Genomic DNA, 16,477 nt, shown 5'->3' on the forward strand with positions numbered 1-16,477 from the left:
AATGCCTACCACCTGCTAAGCAAGCGTTGTACCTTGCCCAGGGTGCTCTTTCAAGTCTGAGCTGCCAGAACATGGTCAGTTTCCCACTGTGCCACTGACATCAGGGGCCTGAGCACTCTGCTGGAGGGGTCTCCTACACACTAGGTTGGTGTTCAGAACCCCTACCCTAACACACTGGATGCTAGTACACTTCGATCTTGTGCTGTCTGGGGCAACATAAACCATCTCCAGATACTGCTAAATGTACTCTGGGAAACAAAGTTATTCCGACTTCCACCAGAGAACCTCTGAAGTAGAGGGTGGCCCAGGTGGAAGGTGCCGAGGGACGAGCTAGCTTTCCCTGACTCCAAAGGGTAGCTGGTTCTTAGCAACATATACTCATAGACTCAATGCTGTGTTCAGCAGTTCATACCCAACTTCTAAGCCAGCAACTTAAGCACTCCTGCTACTAGTTCAGTTACAGTCCACCAGAAGGAAAGTACCCTGCCAGAGTAGGGCTTCTCTGGATTATGGGAGCTGGCAGAAGAGCCAAATGCTCCATCTCTGATTTGGGGAGTTACACCATAGCTAAGTGAAATTATCTAAATTGTGGCTGTGTGTGTCCTTGGGTCACAATGTTGCTCTATGCCTGTGGGTCAAGGTCAAAGTGAGAAAGATCACTGGTCATCAGTTGAACAGCTGGTATACTTCTGCTTGGACAAAGAAAAACCTTGGGCAAAGAAAAACAATCTTTGAGCCTCAGCTTGTGGTACAAACTGCACAACCAGATGAGACTAATAGGAAGCAAGAAAGAGAAGGGCCAGCCACTTTCAGGACAAGAGGTCACCCATGATATGGTGAAGGAGACACAGGAGGCCAAAGAAGAAACTGCATAAATAAAAAGTAAAAATTACAGAGGCTAGAGAGATGACATAAGAGCACTGGCTGCTCTTCCAGAGGACCTGGGTTCAATTCCCAGCTCCTACATGGGAATTCACAACCCTCTGTAACTCTAGTTCCAGGAGTTCCAAAGTCCTTCTGGCCTCTGCAGACACCAGGCACTCAAGTGGTACACAGACAGCCACACAGGAAAACACATAAAATGTTTTAAGCTGGGGGTGGTGGCGCATGCCATTGATCTCAGCACTTGGGAGGCAGAGGCAGGTGGATCTCTTGAGTTCGAGGCCAGCTTGGTCTACAGAGTGAGTTCCAGGACAGCCAAGGCTACAGAGAAACCTTGTCTTGGAAAAGAAAAAAAAAAAAGTGTAAAAAGAACCAACTTTCTCCAGGTGTGGTGTTGCACACTCTTAATCCTAGCACTCAGGAGGCAGAGGCAGATGAATCTCTTGTGAGTTCTAGGCCAGCCTGGTCTACATAGTGAGTTCCAGGCATGCTAGGGAAGGAGAAAAAAAAAAAAAAAAAAAAAAAGCGGAAACAGACAATCTAGATGAAGTGCTTTTATTTTTAAACCAACAAAAACTTTGAATATAAAAGCATTTTAATATACACACTGCAATCACAATAGCATCCATGTAGCAGCAAGGGGACCCAGGGCTCCGGGTAGGGGTAGATGGAATGGGAGTTTCTCAGGTCAGCCTGCCAAATGCCTCCCTTATCTCAGAGGACTGGGTAGCTCATGAGAACATGTCAACAGTCAAAGCAAACCCTGGTGACTCCATGGGGCCACACTCCACGAAGCAGGATCTCCAACATGTCTCCTACCCAGGGCAGTCCTCTCAGAAAGCCAGGCTCAGTCACCAGATGAGAAGATGGCTGTGACCAAAGTACCCACCATTCCTCCTTGGCCCGGGGAGCTTACCTTTGGGAGTTTTCTAGTAGTGGTTAGATTAAATGACACCCTGGAAGATCAGTGGTTGTACTGAGTCTGCCTGAGACCCCCAAGAACTGGACTGGGAAGGAGTGACAGCCTTTGACCAAAGGCTAGCCAGGCATCGCCCAAACAAGCCTTAAGGCAGGTGATGTTCAGAGATCTCATGGGAACTGCCGGTGTAGAAGGAAAAATGGAACAAAGAATGAGCATCTAAGTACCTGCTTCTTAGAGGCTGATGGGTCATAAGTGAGATGATTCTTCTGGACCTGAGGGGAGAAATTGGGGTCCATATTTTCTTTGAGGCTGACCGGTCTGGAGGCAGCTGGTGGCCCCCAAATCCTTGAGATGACCACGAATGAGAGCCTGTAGGCGCCCCCAGGTGTGCAAGGAGACTGGCCATCGTCCTACTGGTGCCAGTCTGGCCCCATCAGATGCAGTCCATGGAGTTTTCCGGGAGGAGGCCTGGGATGCAGCTAGGGAGGCCCAGGCTTTTGATAGGAGTGCAATTGAAGGGGAGGCCCAAGTCTGGGTTAGGGTCCTGGTTCTCTATGGCCTCCAGTCTGTCTGCGTTGTTGTCCCAGTTGATATGGAATCGGGTCACCCGGGGGTTAGAAACCAAGATGTTCCGCTGTAGCTGCACAAGAAGAATGCCAGTCCCTGTCACCAAAAGATGCTTGAACACTGTGGGGCAGAGCAGGGCCTTCCTCATCCTAGCTCTGTCTGCCTTTGTTCATTCGCTTCTGGGCTGTTTTGAGAGAGAGTCTCAACTATGGAGACCAGGCTAGTCTGGAACCCACAGAGATCTCCTGCCTCTGTCTCCCAAGTGCTGGGGTTAAAGGTATTAATTACCATGTCTAGCATGATTTTTTTTTAAAGTTTTATGTATATGAGTGTTTGGTTACATGTATGTCTATGCACCATGTGTATGCCTGGTGCGTTTGGAGGCCAGAAGAAGGCACAGCCTAGAACTGGAGTAACAGCCTCCATGTGATGTCATGTGGGTGCTGGGAATTGAACCTGGGCTCTGAAGAGCAGCAAGTTTCTTAACTGCTGAGCCTTCTCTCCAGTCCATTTGATTTTTAAAAATATCCTTATTTTTATTGTATGAATGTTTTGCCTACACGTACGTCTACTTGTTCCCTTTGTGCCTGATACCCATGGAGGTCAGAAGAGGGCATAGATCCCCTGGAACTGGAATTAAAGGTGGCTGTGAGGCTGTGGGTACTAGGAATCAAACCCAGGTCCTCTGCAAGAGCAGCCAGTGCTCTTAACTGCTGAGCTCTCTCTCCAGTAACCCTCCAGCACTGCCCCCTCCCCCGCCCCCTGGAAACAGGGTCTTGCTATGTAGTCTAGGTCTGTCTGGAACTCATTATTTGGATGAGGCTGGCCTCTAACTTTCTGAGGGCCGGGGTGCTGGGATCACAGTGTGCTCCACTCCCCTAGCTCTAGCTCTGATTCTGTCAGCCTCAAGAAGATTTGCTCTACTCTAGCTCTAGCTCAGAGGCAGCATGACCTGTTAACCTTCACTGACCTTGGCTCCTATCCCCCTCAGCTGTAAAGGAACGGGACTGTCTGAAGCAGGAAGTGCAGAGACAGGCTCACCTGAGAGAAGTCTGGCTTTGGGGGTGGGTTCTCCCGAAGCTCTGGGTTTGGGTACTCATTGTTGACATAGTAGCCCACACGGATGAACTCTTGTCCGTGGTAGGTGCAGGTGATGAGAACCACAGTCACACCCACAGCATCCGTCTCAGGAATGAGGGATGGGTTTGGGGCATCAGCCTGGGGAGACATATCCTGGCCTTTAACACTGCCAATCATGACACAAAGTCTACCAAAGAACTAGGACTAGACAAACTGTACAGGTAACTATAAAGATAACTATAAATCATGGATTTGATTCGGCAGCATGATTGCTCAGCATGCATAGTCCTTAGTCCCAATAACAACAACAATAATAATAAATTCAGAACTGCTGAGTTTGACTAGAAGACAAGGGTGTTCAGGTGGAATGTGGTACACAAGGGGACTGACATGAGATGAAGCTGGTCAGGTGGATACGAGGCAACCCCAGGCCTGCTGGGTCAATTCAGGGCTTGGGAAACAGCAGTGTTTAAAGGAAGTAAGGTCTGAAAAGACGGGTGGCATGTGGGGGTCTGGCTGCAGAGGGCTATAGCAGAAGCAGGGAGGCCAGGCAGGAGTCATCCTGGGGAGGATGACTAAACCCAACAACAGAGAACAGAATCACAGATCAGGGTGTGTGGCTGTGGAGTAGCTATGTTGCATGAAACCAATGCAAATGAAAACATGTACATTTAACCAGATTCATGACAGAGAGCAGAGCATCACCAGTGGGACCCTGTTCAACAGCCAGGCTGCATGCTCTGGAAGTAGGCCTTGGCTGTGAACATGGGGCTTAGTGGGCTTGATAGGCAGGAGTGTGTGAGGGGACCATGGGAGGGAACGAATGGATGACTTCCTAAGCACCTGCCAAGGAGCCCAGTGACACTGGACTAGACAGTACCATTTGGAAGTCACAAGCCCATCTTCATATTCACTGATTCTGAGTTTGCAAATCCACCAACTCAATACATCTAGAAACTTCAAAACCAGTAAGTGTGGTACTTTCATACTCACTGGCATGTGAAGAACAAGGAAAACCCAGGGCTTAGATTACAACATGGGGCCAAACTCGGGGCTACTAGGCCTTCTGCTTTGCTTCCAATGTGGAGTACAAGGACCCTTAGACTGTCTACCTAGTGCCGAAATTAAGGAGTTTCATATGGTGAGCCTGCTTTCTGTCTGTCAGAATGTGAACAGTTCTGCAACACATTCCAGCTACCAGTGTTTTCTCTCTCCTGGCCTAGAAACAGAGCTTAGCAACCAAGAATGGAACCCTCTGGAACCTTTCTTTGCTACATTGCCAAAATCCCAGGGCAGAATACAAACACTAAGTTTTATATTCATCACCACCTTTACTACACCCCCTTGTATTTTGTTTGTTTGTTGAGACAAGGCCTCACTATGTAGCCTTGGCTGGCCTCCAACTCATAGAGATCTACCTGCCTCTGCTTCCTGAGTGCTCAGTTTAAAGGTGTACCACCACTTGCCTAATTATTTTTTAACAGCATTTGGATGTGTAGCCTAGGCTAGCCTTGAACTTGAAGCAGTCTTTCTACCTCAGTCTTCCACGTACTGAGATTATAAACGAACACCACTAAACTCAGCTACACCTTTAGTAGAAATTAAATACTCACTTGATTCTTCATTATACATGCAAATGTTTAACTCACTGATGCCAAATTATTTATTGAGATGTCTTAACATGTAATCAATGAGTAAAGACTTACATCATACAGTAACAAATAACAAAATAACTAAGATCCCCAAATGCAGTGCTGAAGTGCTGCCTGTATAAAAGCAACGTATGGAGGAAATCGGTGTTGAGTAAGCTTTGCTCAGACACGGGTCAGTGCGACTGGCTGAGGGCACAGTTAACATGCACTAGTACAGCATTTGAGACAGGGTCTTGCTGTATAGCCTAGGTTGATTCCAAACTGTGTGCTGGGCTTATAGGTATGTGCTCAGCTCTGGCTGAGGAACAAGTAACAACAAAACCCCTTAATCCTTGAGGGGAGTAGTGCACTATTCATGAACCATGTTCATGGGTTTGGTATAATACAACTCCTGTGAAGAGATCACAAATTAGTGGCCTAGAGGTCACTAGGAGCTGTGACCCAGAGGTGGGGTGAATCCAGAGTAGTGGTTCTTGAAGGAAGGATAGCTTCGGGTAGACAGCTCCTGGCAGTCAACTAGGATATATGGCTCAGGCAGGCCTTGAACTTGTGGTCCTCCTGTCTCACCATCCTGAGTACTGGGATTACAAGGGCTGTGTCACCAGTCCAAGCTCAAGTTAGGATTTGAACTTAAACCTCACTGCTAAAACCAGTGTGCTTTCAGGTAAAAGAGGAAGTAAGTTCTAGGCTTGGGTGTGGCTCAGTAGTGGAATGCATGTCTAGTATATGTCAGGTCTTGGGCTCCATCTCCAGCCTGAAACATTTCTAGAAATCAAGGGCTAAGGTGCAACTTCCTTACCTGAAAGACGAACATATGCCTTCCAGCAGGGACAGGACCCACCAGCACCGAGTCTAGGATCTGATCAAATTCCTCACTCTCTGCTGAGCCCACATAAATGATCTTCCACTCCAGGTCTGCAAGCACATGAGGGGTGGGAAAGTTGAGGACTGAAAATTGCTGGAGAGCAAGGCAAGGGTCTTCCTGTTAGTTTTAGGCACATCTCCATATGTTAGAGGGTCCTATAGACTGGTGTGTTTGCTGGGCAGTAGGCTCAGTCACCACAGTCCTATATTACAGCAAGTATGAAGTGCTACTTTAGTGGAGACATTTGTCCTGTGGGCCTAACTGGGCCAGGTGACCTTGACTCTGGCCCTCCAGGGGAAACTTAGGCCTCTCAGGAGCAGAGATGAACCACAGAGCACAGGCTGACTCAGGAATCCTGTGACAAGGGCTCGTGGATGGAGCAGGGAGTTGGGCTACTCAGAGACCCTGGTCTCTGGATAGGAAGCAGCATCCTCTTTCACAGAAGGACTGGTGCCACCACGTAGAGCAGATCCCTCGACAACTGGGGCAGAGTGGCAGATTCCAGTCCAGCAGGAGAGCCAGGTGGCAGGAGGGGAAAGGCAAAGCTGCGGGGGGAACCAATTTGTCCCAAAGTTGTCCACATCTGGCACCAACTCACTCCTCCTTGTGACAGAGGCCCTGCCAACAGATAGTGTGTGATGGGGACACTTTCAAAACCCGGTTCTGTACTCCACTGCTAAGGGGCTCAGTCCTGTAGGAAACCCAAAAGATGAACAAAAACTACCTGGAGACCCTTCCCATCAATCTTGGGAGATCCCTGGTGCCCACAGCCTCTTGCAGGAGGGCCAAGGTCATGCTAGTACAGAGAAGCTTGGCCTGAGACCCAGAACCTATTTTAGGCTCTTTGAAATTACACAACCCCTAGCGCCAGCAGCTGGGAAAAGTTGCACAAGCTGAGATTTTCACAGAGAGCATGCTCTTGGAAGCTGCTTGGCCCTTGGTCCAGTGTAGCACAGGCATCCAACATTGGAAGCACACCGACACCAGATCATTCTATGGAGGTCTGTCACCTGACCACAAAGCTTTCTTTCATACATCCACTCCCTTGTCCCTTTACAATTTTACCTAGGTCCTTCTGAATGACCCCCATGCCTGTGGTTCACCAGGGTTCAAACTCAAGCCTCAACATTTCTGGGAAATTTTATTTAGCTATAACATTCTCTCTCTCTCTCTCTCTCTTTTTTTTCTTTTTGACCACTTCATGAATTTTCGTGTTATTCTTGTGCAGGGGCCATGCTAATCTTCTCTGTATTGTTCTAATTTTAGTACATGTGCTGTTGAAGTGAGCACACTATTTCATTTTCTAAGCTTTACTTTCCTGTGTGCCTTTCCAAAAGTTGTTTTCCTTTTATGTATATTGGTGTTTTGCACGTATGTCTATGTACCCTTTGGTGCTTTGTGTCCACGGAAGCCAGAAGATGGTGTTGGGTCTGTTGGAACTGGAGTTACAGATGGTTGTTAACTACATGTAGGTGCACAGATGGTTGTTAACCACATGTAGGTGCTGGAACTGAACCTGGAATCTCTGGAAGAGCAGTCAGTTTTCTAACTGCTGAACTATCTTTCTAGCTGTCCCTACCTATTTACTTTCTTGCAGTGCTAGGATAGAACTCAGGGCCTGCACATGCCAAAAACAAAAACAAAAAAACCAACCAAACAAACAAAAACTGCTGTAGAGCTGAGCCAGGCTCCCAGCCCCATGGCTTAGTTTTGTAAAAAGAAGTGACACACAAGAGGCCATGTTTCTGGAAGGACAGAAAAGCATGTCGCCCTTGCTCTCACTTGCTAAGATGGCTCTGTCGAACTCTACTTTCTTCAGGCCTCTTCCCCAAGACCCATGGAGTCATTCATATATTCATAGATTTAATATGCTGGAAGGAGGGCTAGGCAAAAAGAGCTTAACACAGGACAGTCCCTTGTGCCCCCAAGGCACCTGACCTTGCTTCATCTAGGTCAACCCTTTTTGGCAAAACCTATTAAAAGAAAAGATGTAGTATATTCAGAAAGAAAGTAGACAGTGAAGCCCCTTCTTGCCATGGGCCAGACAGACTCAAGAATTCACAAAAGACCACATAAAATACTAACTAAAAAGTCAGAGTTGATCAAACCATCTACAAAAACAGGTGCCTGAAAAAAGGGCCCATAAACTGCAATCATTTTAAATTTAATAAAGTTCTGTTTTATATTTTCTTTCTTCAAAAGATAGAATCGCACTGGTACATGCCTTTAATCTCAGCTTGTAAGACACAGTTTTAAAAAAAATAAAATAAGCCGGGGCGGTAGTGGCACATGCCTTTAGTCCCAGCACCTGGAAGGCAGAGTCAAGAGGATCTCCTCGAGTTCGAGGCCAGCCTGGTCTACAGAGCAAGATCCAGGACAGGCACCAAAACTACACGGAGAAACCCTGTCTCAAACCACCCCCCCCCAAAAAAATAAATAAAATAAAAAAAATAGGGAAGGGCCTGAGAAATGGCTCTGAGGGTTAAGGCACTTGCCATGAAACCTAAAGACCCAGCTCAATCCCCAGAAAACACATGGGGAGAGGACTAACCCCAGCAAGGTGTCCTCTGACCTCTCCATGCATCAGCACACACATATACATAACATATGTAAACAAAGGGACCAGTGACAGGATCTTCCTATGTGGTGCAGGCTGGGCCAGAGCTCACACTATTCCTGCAAGCCTTCAAAGTGCTGGGATTACAAGTGTGAGCACATGTGTATCTCTGTGTCAGCCGGGCTGGGGCCAGTGAGCCCCTGGGATCCACTGGCCTGTACCCCTTCTCCCTCCCCAGTTTTGACCTAAGTGCTAAACAAGCTCAGGTCCTCCCTGAGCATTTCCTCCCACAGCAGAGAGACTCAAGATTTCATTCCAAATACACTCAGCTTTTAGCACCTGTAGGTTCTGTAGCCATAAACTCAACCAAACACCACAGATTATAACTATTGGGAAATAATCTGGGGCTGGAAGGAAAGCCTAGAGGTAGAGTACTCATCTAGCATTCATGATGCCTGGGGTCCACCCCCAGCACCAAACATAAAAATAAGTTCGTACCAAACATGAATATATGCAACTTTTCTTTTTTTGACATGTATTCTCACACTATGTCTCCCTGGCTGGCCTGGAACTCAAGAGATCTACCTGCCTCTGCCTCTTGAATGCTGGAATTAAAAGCATTTCATTTTTCTCTAAACAACATAGTATAACAGTTATTTCTACAGCACTGACACTAAGAATAAGTCACCTAGGCTGAGGAGATGGTTCAGAAATTACAGTGCTTTCTATGTAAGTGTGTGAAAAGGTCACAGTGGCCCACCTGTTTAACTGCAGCCTTGGAAGGAGACATAGGTGAACCTTTTAACAAATCGGCTAGTAAGATTAGCCATACCATCAAGCTCTGGGGTTGAAAGACCCTGTCTCAATGAGTAAGAAAAGAGCAACTGAATATTATTGCCGACATCAACCTAGGAACTCCACAACCTGTCTGCCCTATCTCCCCTAAAAAATGAAAAAAGAGAGGAGTAGCAGTCTACGGGGAGGGGCTGGTTGTTGTGGCACATACCTGTAACCCAAGCATATTGGAGATGCAGGTAGGAGGATCCAGAACTAAGTCTAGATTCTTGTTACATATTAAGTTCAAGACCAACCCAGGCTTCATAGACCCCGTTCAAAAAAAAAAAAAAAGAAGTACTAATAAATGTCTATGAGAGACTATGTATATGTGCAGGTTCTGTGCAAATACTGTACCATTTTGTAGACGGGCCTTGAGTATCTGTGGGTACCTGAGGGACTCCTGAAGCCAATGGTGAAGACTATTTCCTCAAAAGTAGGTATGAACCATCAGTCATTCATACAGTATAAACTCACACTGACCAAAATATAGGATTGGATTTCATTTTTTTGTTTTGTTTCGTTTTTTTTTTTTGAGACAGGATCCCACTGTATAAAACAGTCTGACCTTGAACTCACAAAGATCCTCTTACTTTTCCCTCTCAAGCACTGGGATTACAAGGGCCCAGTATTTTTGCTTTATAATGTGTATATGATGTGTTTACATGCACGTGAATGTGGGTATGACTAAGCCATGAGATGTACGAGGATAAAAGGCAACCTTAAGTGTGGTACATGTTAGCATATACAGAGAGCTTTTGGAGATTTTTGTCTCCATAGTATTTATCCTGAGCCATTTCCGTAGTCCAATTCTGTTTTGTTCTGATGCCCTCCTAAGTTCACAATGACCCCTGTTAAGATACACCTTTTACTACTTGGGAAAACAAAACCAAAGCTGGAAACATTACTAAAGACATGCTTGTTTTACACAGCACTGGGGACAGAATCCACAACCTCACACATGCTAGACAAATGCTTCATTGATGATCTACTCTTCAGCCCATTCCTTCTCTCCCTCCGTTGTTTTATTTCTTGAAACTGGGTCTCACTGTGTAGCCTTGGCAATCCACCTACCTCTGATTCCTGAGTGCTGGGATTAAAGGTATGTACCACCATGCTCTGGCCTTCTTTGCTTTCTTGAGAAAGCTGTTTTAGGTAGCCGAGGCTGACGTGGAACTTGCTATGTAGCTAAGGTTGACCTTGAACTTCCAATCCTCCTGTCGCCCCCTCTGCCCACCTCCCCCTAAGTGCTGGCGTCACGGGGATGTACCGTCCTTCCTGCTTCTTTGAGACCAGTTTTCCCTATGTAGCTCAGGTATCTCCTCCAATGGTGGGGCCAGCTGTGCACACTGTTCTCTTTCCTTGAACTTCTGAACATTTATTGCCTGCCTCTTGTTCACCACATAGATCAACGTTGGTGCACAGAATCTTGTTTTTTTGACTTATTCAACTGGTGCCTATTGAAATTTTCAGCTGAAAAAGAGAGAAGCTGGGCCAAACCCACTAAATGTAGACTTGAACCTTGAAACTGTCTTCTTTCAGATGTTGAACAGAGATCACAGGCTTAGAGCTTTTTGGAACTGGGGGTTGGTTGACCAGGGCTGAGGGAGCATGTCAGGTTTCAGTAGATAGTGCCAAAATGTAAGGAAACAACTTCTTCATGATTCATGGAAAGGAGGCCAGGAAGAAGATTAAACCATCTTGCAGGTAAATCAGAATGTAAGGAATAGAACCAATCAGCATAACTTGAAGGAAAAGCATCCTCTTCTATCTTTTCAAAGGATTCTGGTTGACAAGAAAGTCTATGGTCATTCCTAATATGGACCGGTGACACAGCTCAATGGCAAAGCCACTGTTTAGCATGTGTGTAGTCCAGGGTTTGATTTCTAGACAAAAACAAGAGATGCCACATACAGGACCCTTACCCCCCCAAAATAAAAAATAAAACAACAACAACAAAAAAAGAAACAAACAAACAAAACTTTACAAGTAAGGGCTCAGCATTTAAGAACACTTGCTACTCTTACGGAGGACTCAGGTTCGATTCTCAGACCTACATAGTGGCTCACAACTGTCTCTGTTTCCAGTCAGGAAATCCGACACCCTCTCCTGGCTTCTGCAGCACCAGGTGTGCATGTGGTGTACATACATATATGCAAGCAAAATACACATAAAGAAAAAAGACTGACAAGTAAATGTTTTTCTTCCCTTTCTAGGACTGAAGGAAAGATAAAGAATCTGGGAGCTGGCTAGACATCTCAGCAGATAAATTGTTTCCTACAAAAGCCTAAGAAACTGAGTTCAAGGGTGCTAGAGAAATAGCTCAAGGTTAAAATCCAGTATTGCTTTTAAAGACCCAGGCTTGATTCCCAATACCCATGTCAGGAAGCTCAAACTAGCTATAGAGGATCAGATGTCTCTGCCTTCCAAGGACTCCAATGCACATATCATCCCCAAAACACACACACACCCCAAACAAACAAACAAAAAAGAGGTCAGGTGTGGTTGTGCGTGCCTTTAACCCCAGCACTGGGGAGGCAGAGACAAGCAGATCAAAAATCTCTGAGTTCAAGGCCAATTTGGACTTACAGCAAGTTCTAGGCCAGCCAGAACTATATAGTGAGATCCTGTTTCAAAAAACAAAAGAAAACCACACTACTAAGGAGGAAGAGACAGTGGGTGAATCCCTGGCTCACTGGGCAGTATCAGAGCTCCAGGTTTTGTAGGGACACTGTCTCTAAAACAGGTAGACAAAGCTGGAGAGACAGCCCATGGGTTACGAGCACTAGCTGCTCTTCTAGAGGCTAGGTATGATTCCCAATACCTGCATGGTGACTCCCAAAGTCTATAACTCCAGTTCCAGGACACCCAACTTCTTCTGAACTCTGTAGATGCCAGGCACTCAAGTGGTGCCATAAATACATGTAGACAACACACACACACACACAATAAAATCTTAAAAAAAAAATAAGATAGAGTGCAATGAAGAACAGTTGAGAAAGACAATCTAGTGTGTCTCTGGCCCACATCCACAGACAAATTAAACTCAAAAAATAAAATAAAATAAATCTGAACTCAGAAACAAGTTTCAATGGTAATAATACTTCTACTAACTGTCTGGCTGACTTGGAGAAATCACCCTGCTCCTATTAAAACATGACGAGCAGGCTGACTTTAGCCGTGTTCTAATTCTATAAATATGGAATCAAAGTAGTACTAGGTAATGAGCATGCAACCATTTTTAAATGCAAGGAGCACACTCAGGCTGGTTGAAACCTGCTCTCTAAGCATCAGGAACAGTGACTCCCTTATGTCTCCTCTTGGCGTCCAAATAAATCTTATTCCACATTGTTATTTTACCTTTTATTTCTTTATTCATTTATACCCTGCCTTGCTCCAGCAAGGATTTAACCCAGCTTATTCTATAGTTAGTCACAAGTAGACTCCTTTAAACTCGAGGAACTAGTGAGGGGCTGAGCCACTGCCCCTAAGCACACACTATCACAGTTCCCACTCAACAGGAGTGTCTGGGTTTGTCTGAACACCACCCAACAGCCACCAAGAAACACTAGTTGCCACAACCTAGCCTCTCAGAGCTCCACCTCCTCAGATGCTACATCTTTTCAACCCTCTGTAGAAAAATGGAGTGCTTCCTCCTGAAAGCAGGGCTCGCCTTGCTGTGGAGCTGAGACTCCAAAGTGACCTCATGGTTTATGTGTTCACAGACTTATTTGAAAGGTCTTTTGCTCTTTGTGGGCCTTGTCCTCTCATCTGTGAAATGACAGCCATGTCCACCTTTATGTCCTGCAGATGAATTAAGTCATCCAGGGAAAGATTCACAAAACTCCAGCTGATTGAAGTTGGATCCATCCCATCCCAGTTTGGCTAGGTCACCCACTCCCCAGACCAGGTCGGCCCATCAGAACCGAGTCAGCTGGAAGCTGGTAGAAATCTCAGAAACTGGCAGAGGCCTGCCTGGCTGTAGTACCCTTACCTGAGTGTTCATCCAATCCCAGAACAGGAGCTGGGAAGACCAAGTTACCTGCAAAGGCTGGAGCCAGAAGTCCCAGAGCCTCCCCAGGGGAAGCTTCATACATAGGATTTGGGACTAACCTAAAGAGAAGCCCCGGTCTGGGCAACAACCATGCCGTTACAGTTGGCAAGCAGGAGTTGCTGGGGACAAATCTGGAGTTGTCTGGGGAGGGTATTATTAGGAGATAAATGGGGTGAAGGAAGTCTTGCCATGGTTTCCATAAGAGAGTGGATAGATGGGAGGTTTCCTATGGGGAAAGGAGCATGAAAACTGGAGTCTCGCCATAGGTAAGAAGGCGTGGCTGCGGGTCTCTACAGGTTAAATGGAGACTGACATTACTACAAAGACAAAGTGCCAAGGACGAGCAGCGCAGAGCGAGGGCTGAAGCGGCCTCCACGAGACAACGTAGGGAACCGTGCACTGGTCGTATCCACCGAGACGTCGGGGTTGCGGCCATGGAGGCGTATCACCAAAGGGAGATTCGGTTGGCCGAGGGGAGAAGTTCCCGGGGAGATTGGGAGTGGCAAAAACCAGGGCAGGAGGGCCTGGGGTCCCCTGCATAGGCCCAGCCTCACCGTCAGACAGGGCCTCGCTGCATTCGAAGCTGATCTCGAACCGGAAGGGACTGTGGAAAGGGCTCGGGTTCTCCAGCACAGCCACATTCAGCACCGACACCTTGGCCATCACCTCGCCAGGGGACCGCAGCCGCAGTGGAGGCTTCTTCGGTGGCCTGCGGAGGCAACGGCGACTGGGAAACAGGACGTCCGCGGGGCAGAGACCTCGCAGTGACTCCAACTCTTCCAAAGACCGTCTCGGCTCCGCGCGCTGCCTTCAAATAGCCGACTCCATACTCCAGCCAATCGCCGCCAAGGAGCCATGACGGCGCGCGAGCCCCGCCAGCCAATCCTGGGGTGTCTTCCGGCGCGCGCCTCGACTCCCAAACCAATCAGAGAAGCTCCCTCTTCACGGTCCGCGGGAGGCGGAACGATACTCTCTTAGCTTCGTAAAGAGTCCATCCGGAACCAATCCCTAGCGTCTCCGACTCGAATAGCTTACTCCGGGGTGGGCGGAGTTAGAGCGCGGAACTTCTCTTGTCCAATCCCAAGGGTTACCGCACCGGCGTGGCCCGCCCCCTCATTCTGCTCTTCCGGTAGACACACCCCACAGAGAGCAGCGCCGCCAACGGCCGAACGGTGGCGCGCGACTCTCACTTAGCGCAGAAAGAACAGTCCTCGCACTCGCCGTGATTGACTAGCGATCACAGGGCGGGGCTGAAGCAGGCTTCTGGGATGTGATTGGCTAATGTCGCGGCTCACTAGGAAGGCTGGGCTGGAGAGCTATGGAAATCGCACTCCCACACAGTGAAAACCATAAAGGGGGAAAGAGCGGTGTTAGCGGCTCAGGCTGCTTTGGCGTCTGTCAGCTGGTGAGCGTTTCCGGGAGCTACTCTGAGGGATTCCTGGCTTTGAGGACAACGGTCGAAGAGACTGTGGGCGAATGTTGTCAACATTTGGATCACCCCTGAGTCAAGATGGCGCGGCGGTGAGAGGGATACAGGATCGAGTCCAGGTCCGCAAGGAGTTCAAGTTCGTAGACGGACCAGGGTTTGAATCCTGTCTCTACACGTTTTCCAGTGTTGGAAAATTCACTGCCATGGCCGGGCGTGGAGGCGCACTCTGGAGGCAGAGGCAGGCAGATCTCTGAGCTCGAGGACAGCCAGGGCTACACAGAGAAACCCTGTGTCTCAAAAAACCAAAACAAAAAAATTAACTACCACTATTTATGACGATATATGCAATCGAAACTTACCTTCACTCCATGCCTTCCTGGCTCCCTATACTCTGCCATAATCTCTTACACTTACAACCGGTGGGAAGTAAATAACGCCAGCCACAGACCTTTTGCTAATCATATCTTTTAAAGGAAAAAAAAAAATAAAACGACCTGGAATGGTAGTGTATGCCATTACACAGTGAGTTTGGAGAAGTAAATGAATAGATAAATTAGTTTTCATACTTGACCAGTGCAAAAAGGCCAAGAAGCAATGAAATTGATTTTAGTAGTACATTTAACTCAAACAAGAATGCGAATTTCAAATATGATCAGTACAAAAGTACTAATGAGCTGCCTTGCATCCTTTTATTCACTGAGAAATCTTCGGGATCCTGTGTGTGTTTCGAATTCAAACACATTTGTAACCTGGCAAGGGAATCTCCACTTTGGTTTGAAAGAGGTAATCTGGCGTTTTATGTTTCACAAAATTTATAGTTGAAAATGAAAGCCAGGAATTTCAGCACTTGGGAGGCAGGGCAGGAGTTCAAGGCCATCCTGTGAGTACATGAGGAATTTGAGGGGTGGAGAGGTGGCTCAGTGCTTTAGAGAGTCTACTGCTCTTGAAGAGGACCTGAGTTTAAGTCCCAACACCCACATCAGGCAGCTCATACCTGCCTGTTACTCCAGCTTCAAGGGATCTGATGCCCTCCTCTGGTCTCTGGAAGCATCTGCACTCTTTTGTTGTGGATATTTGTTTTACCATGTAAAGATGGGTTGCATTTGTTTATGCTGCATTTGTTTTAATTATGTAAAGATGTGTTGCTTTTGTTTATGCTGCACTTGCTTAGCTATGTAAAACTGTGCTGTTTCACCTTGCCTGCCTAAGGCACCTGATTGGTCTAATAAAAAGCTAGGCAGTAGAAGGATAGGCAGGGTTGGTGGGCAGAGAGAAAAGGGAAGCCAGCCCAGCCAGGGGGCAGAGGCAGCCTGGGGGTTGGGGGGTAGTGGTCAGCCAGCCAACCAGCCACAGAGGAGACAGGAAAGTAGGACCTACAGAATGAAAGAAAGGTAAAAAGCCCCAAGGCAAAACATAGATGAATATAAACACGCTAAATTAAGTTAAAAGAACTAGTGGGATAAACCTAATCAAAGACCAAATATTTATAATAAGTCTCTGTGTCATGATTTGGGGGTTGGCAGTCCAAGAAGGCCTGCTACACTCTTTCTTTTTCTTCCTTATTTAAGGTGTTTGAGATGGCTGGAGCAATTACTCAGCAATTAAGAACATATAGTGCTCTTGAAGAGGACCCAA

The 16,477-nt window shown here is 47.0% G+C and overlaps 1 protein-coding gene and 1 non-coding gene across 2 annotated transcripts; both read right to left on the reverse strand.

Annotated features, from left to right (window-relative positions):
- Positions 1–1,423: 1,423 nt before the first annotated feature.
- On the reverse strand, positions 1,424–14,390 carry Asf1b (anti-silencing function 1B histone chaperone). The gene is made up of 4 exons (XM_052728033.1): positions 13,968–14,390; positions 5,903–6,018; positions 3,413–3,589; positions 1,424–2,444 (listed from the first exon to the last, which is right to left on the reverse strand). The coding sequence occupies exons 1-4, from the start codon at positions 14,074–14,076 to the stop codon at positions 2,238–2,240; spliced, it is 609 nt and encodes a 202-aa protein (XP_052583993.1). The 5' UTR covers positions 14,077–14,390; the 3' UTR covers positions 1,424–2,237.
- On the reverse strand, positions 7,152–7,258 carry LOC128104802 (U6 spliceosomal RNA). The gene has a single exon (XR_008216105.1). It is a non-coding gene; the product is annotated as a U6 spliceosomal RNA (small nuclear RNA).
- Positions 14,391–16,477: the final 2,087 nt, after the last annotated feature.

The sequence above is a fragment of the Peromyscus californicus genome, unplaced genomic scaffold, assembly GCF_007827085.1.
Source record: "Peromyscus californicus insignis strain IS unplaced genomic scaffold, ASM782708v3 Scaffold_8__1_contigs__length_139910024, whole genome shotgun sequence".
NCBI classification, from domain to species: Eukaryota; Metazoa; Chordata; class Mammalia; order Rodentia; family Cricetidae; genus Peromyscus; species Peromyscus californicus.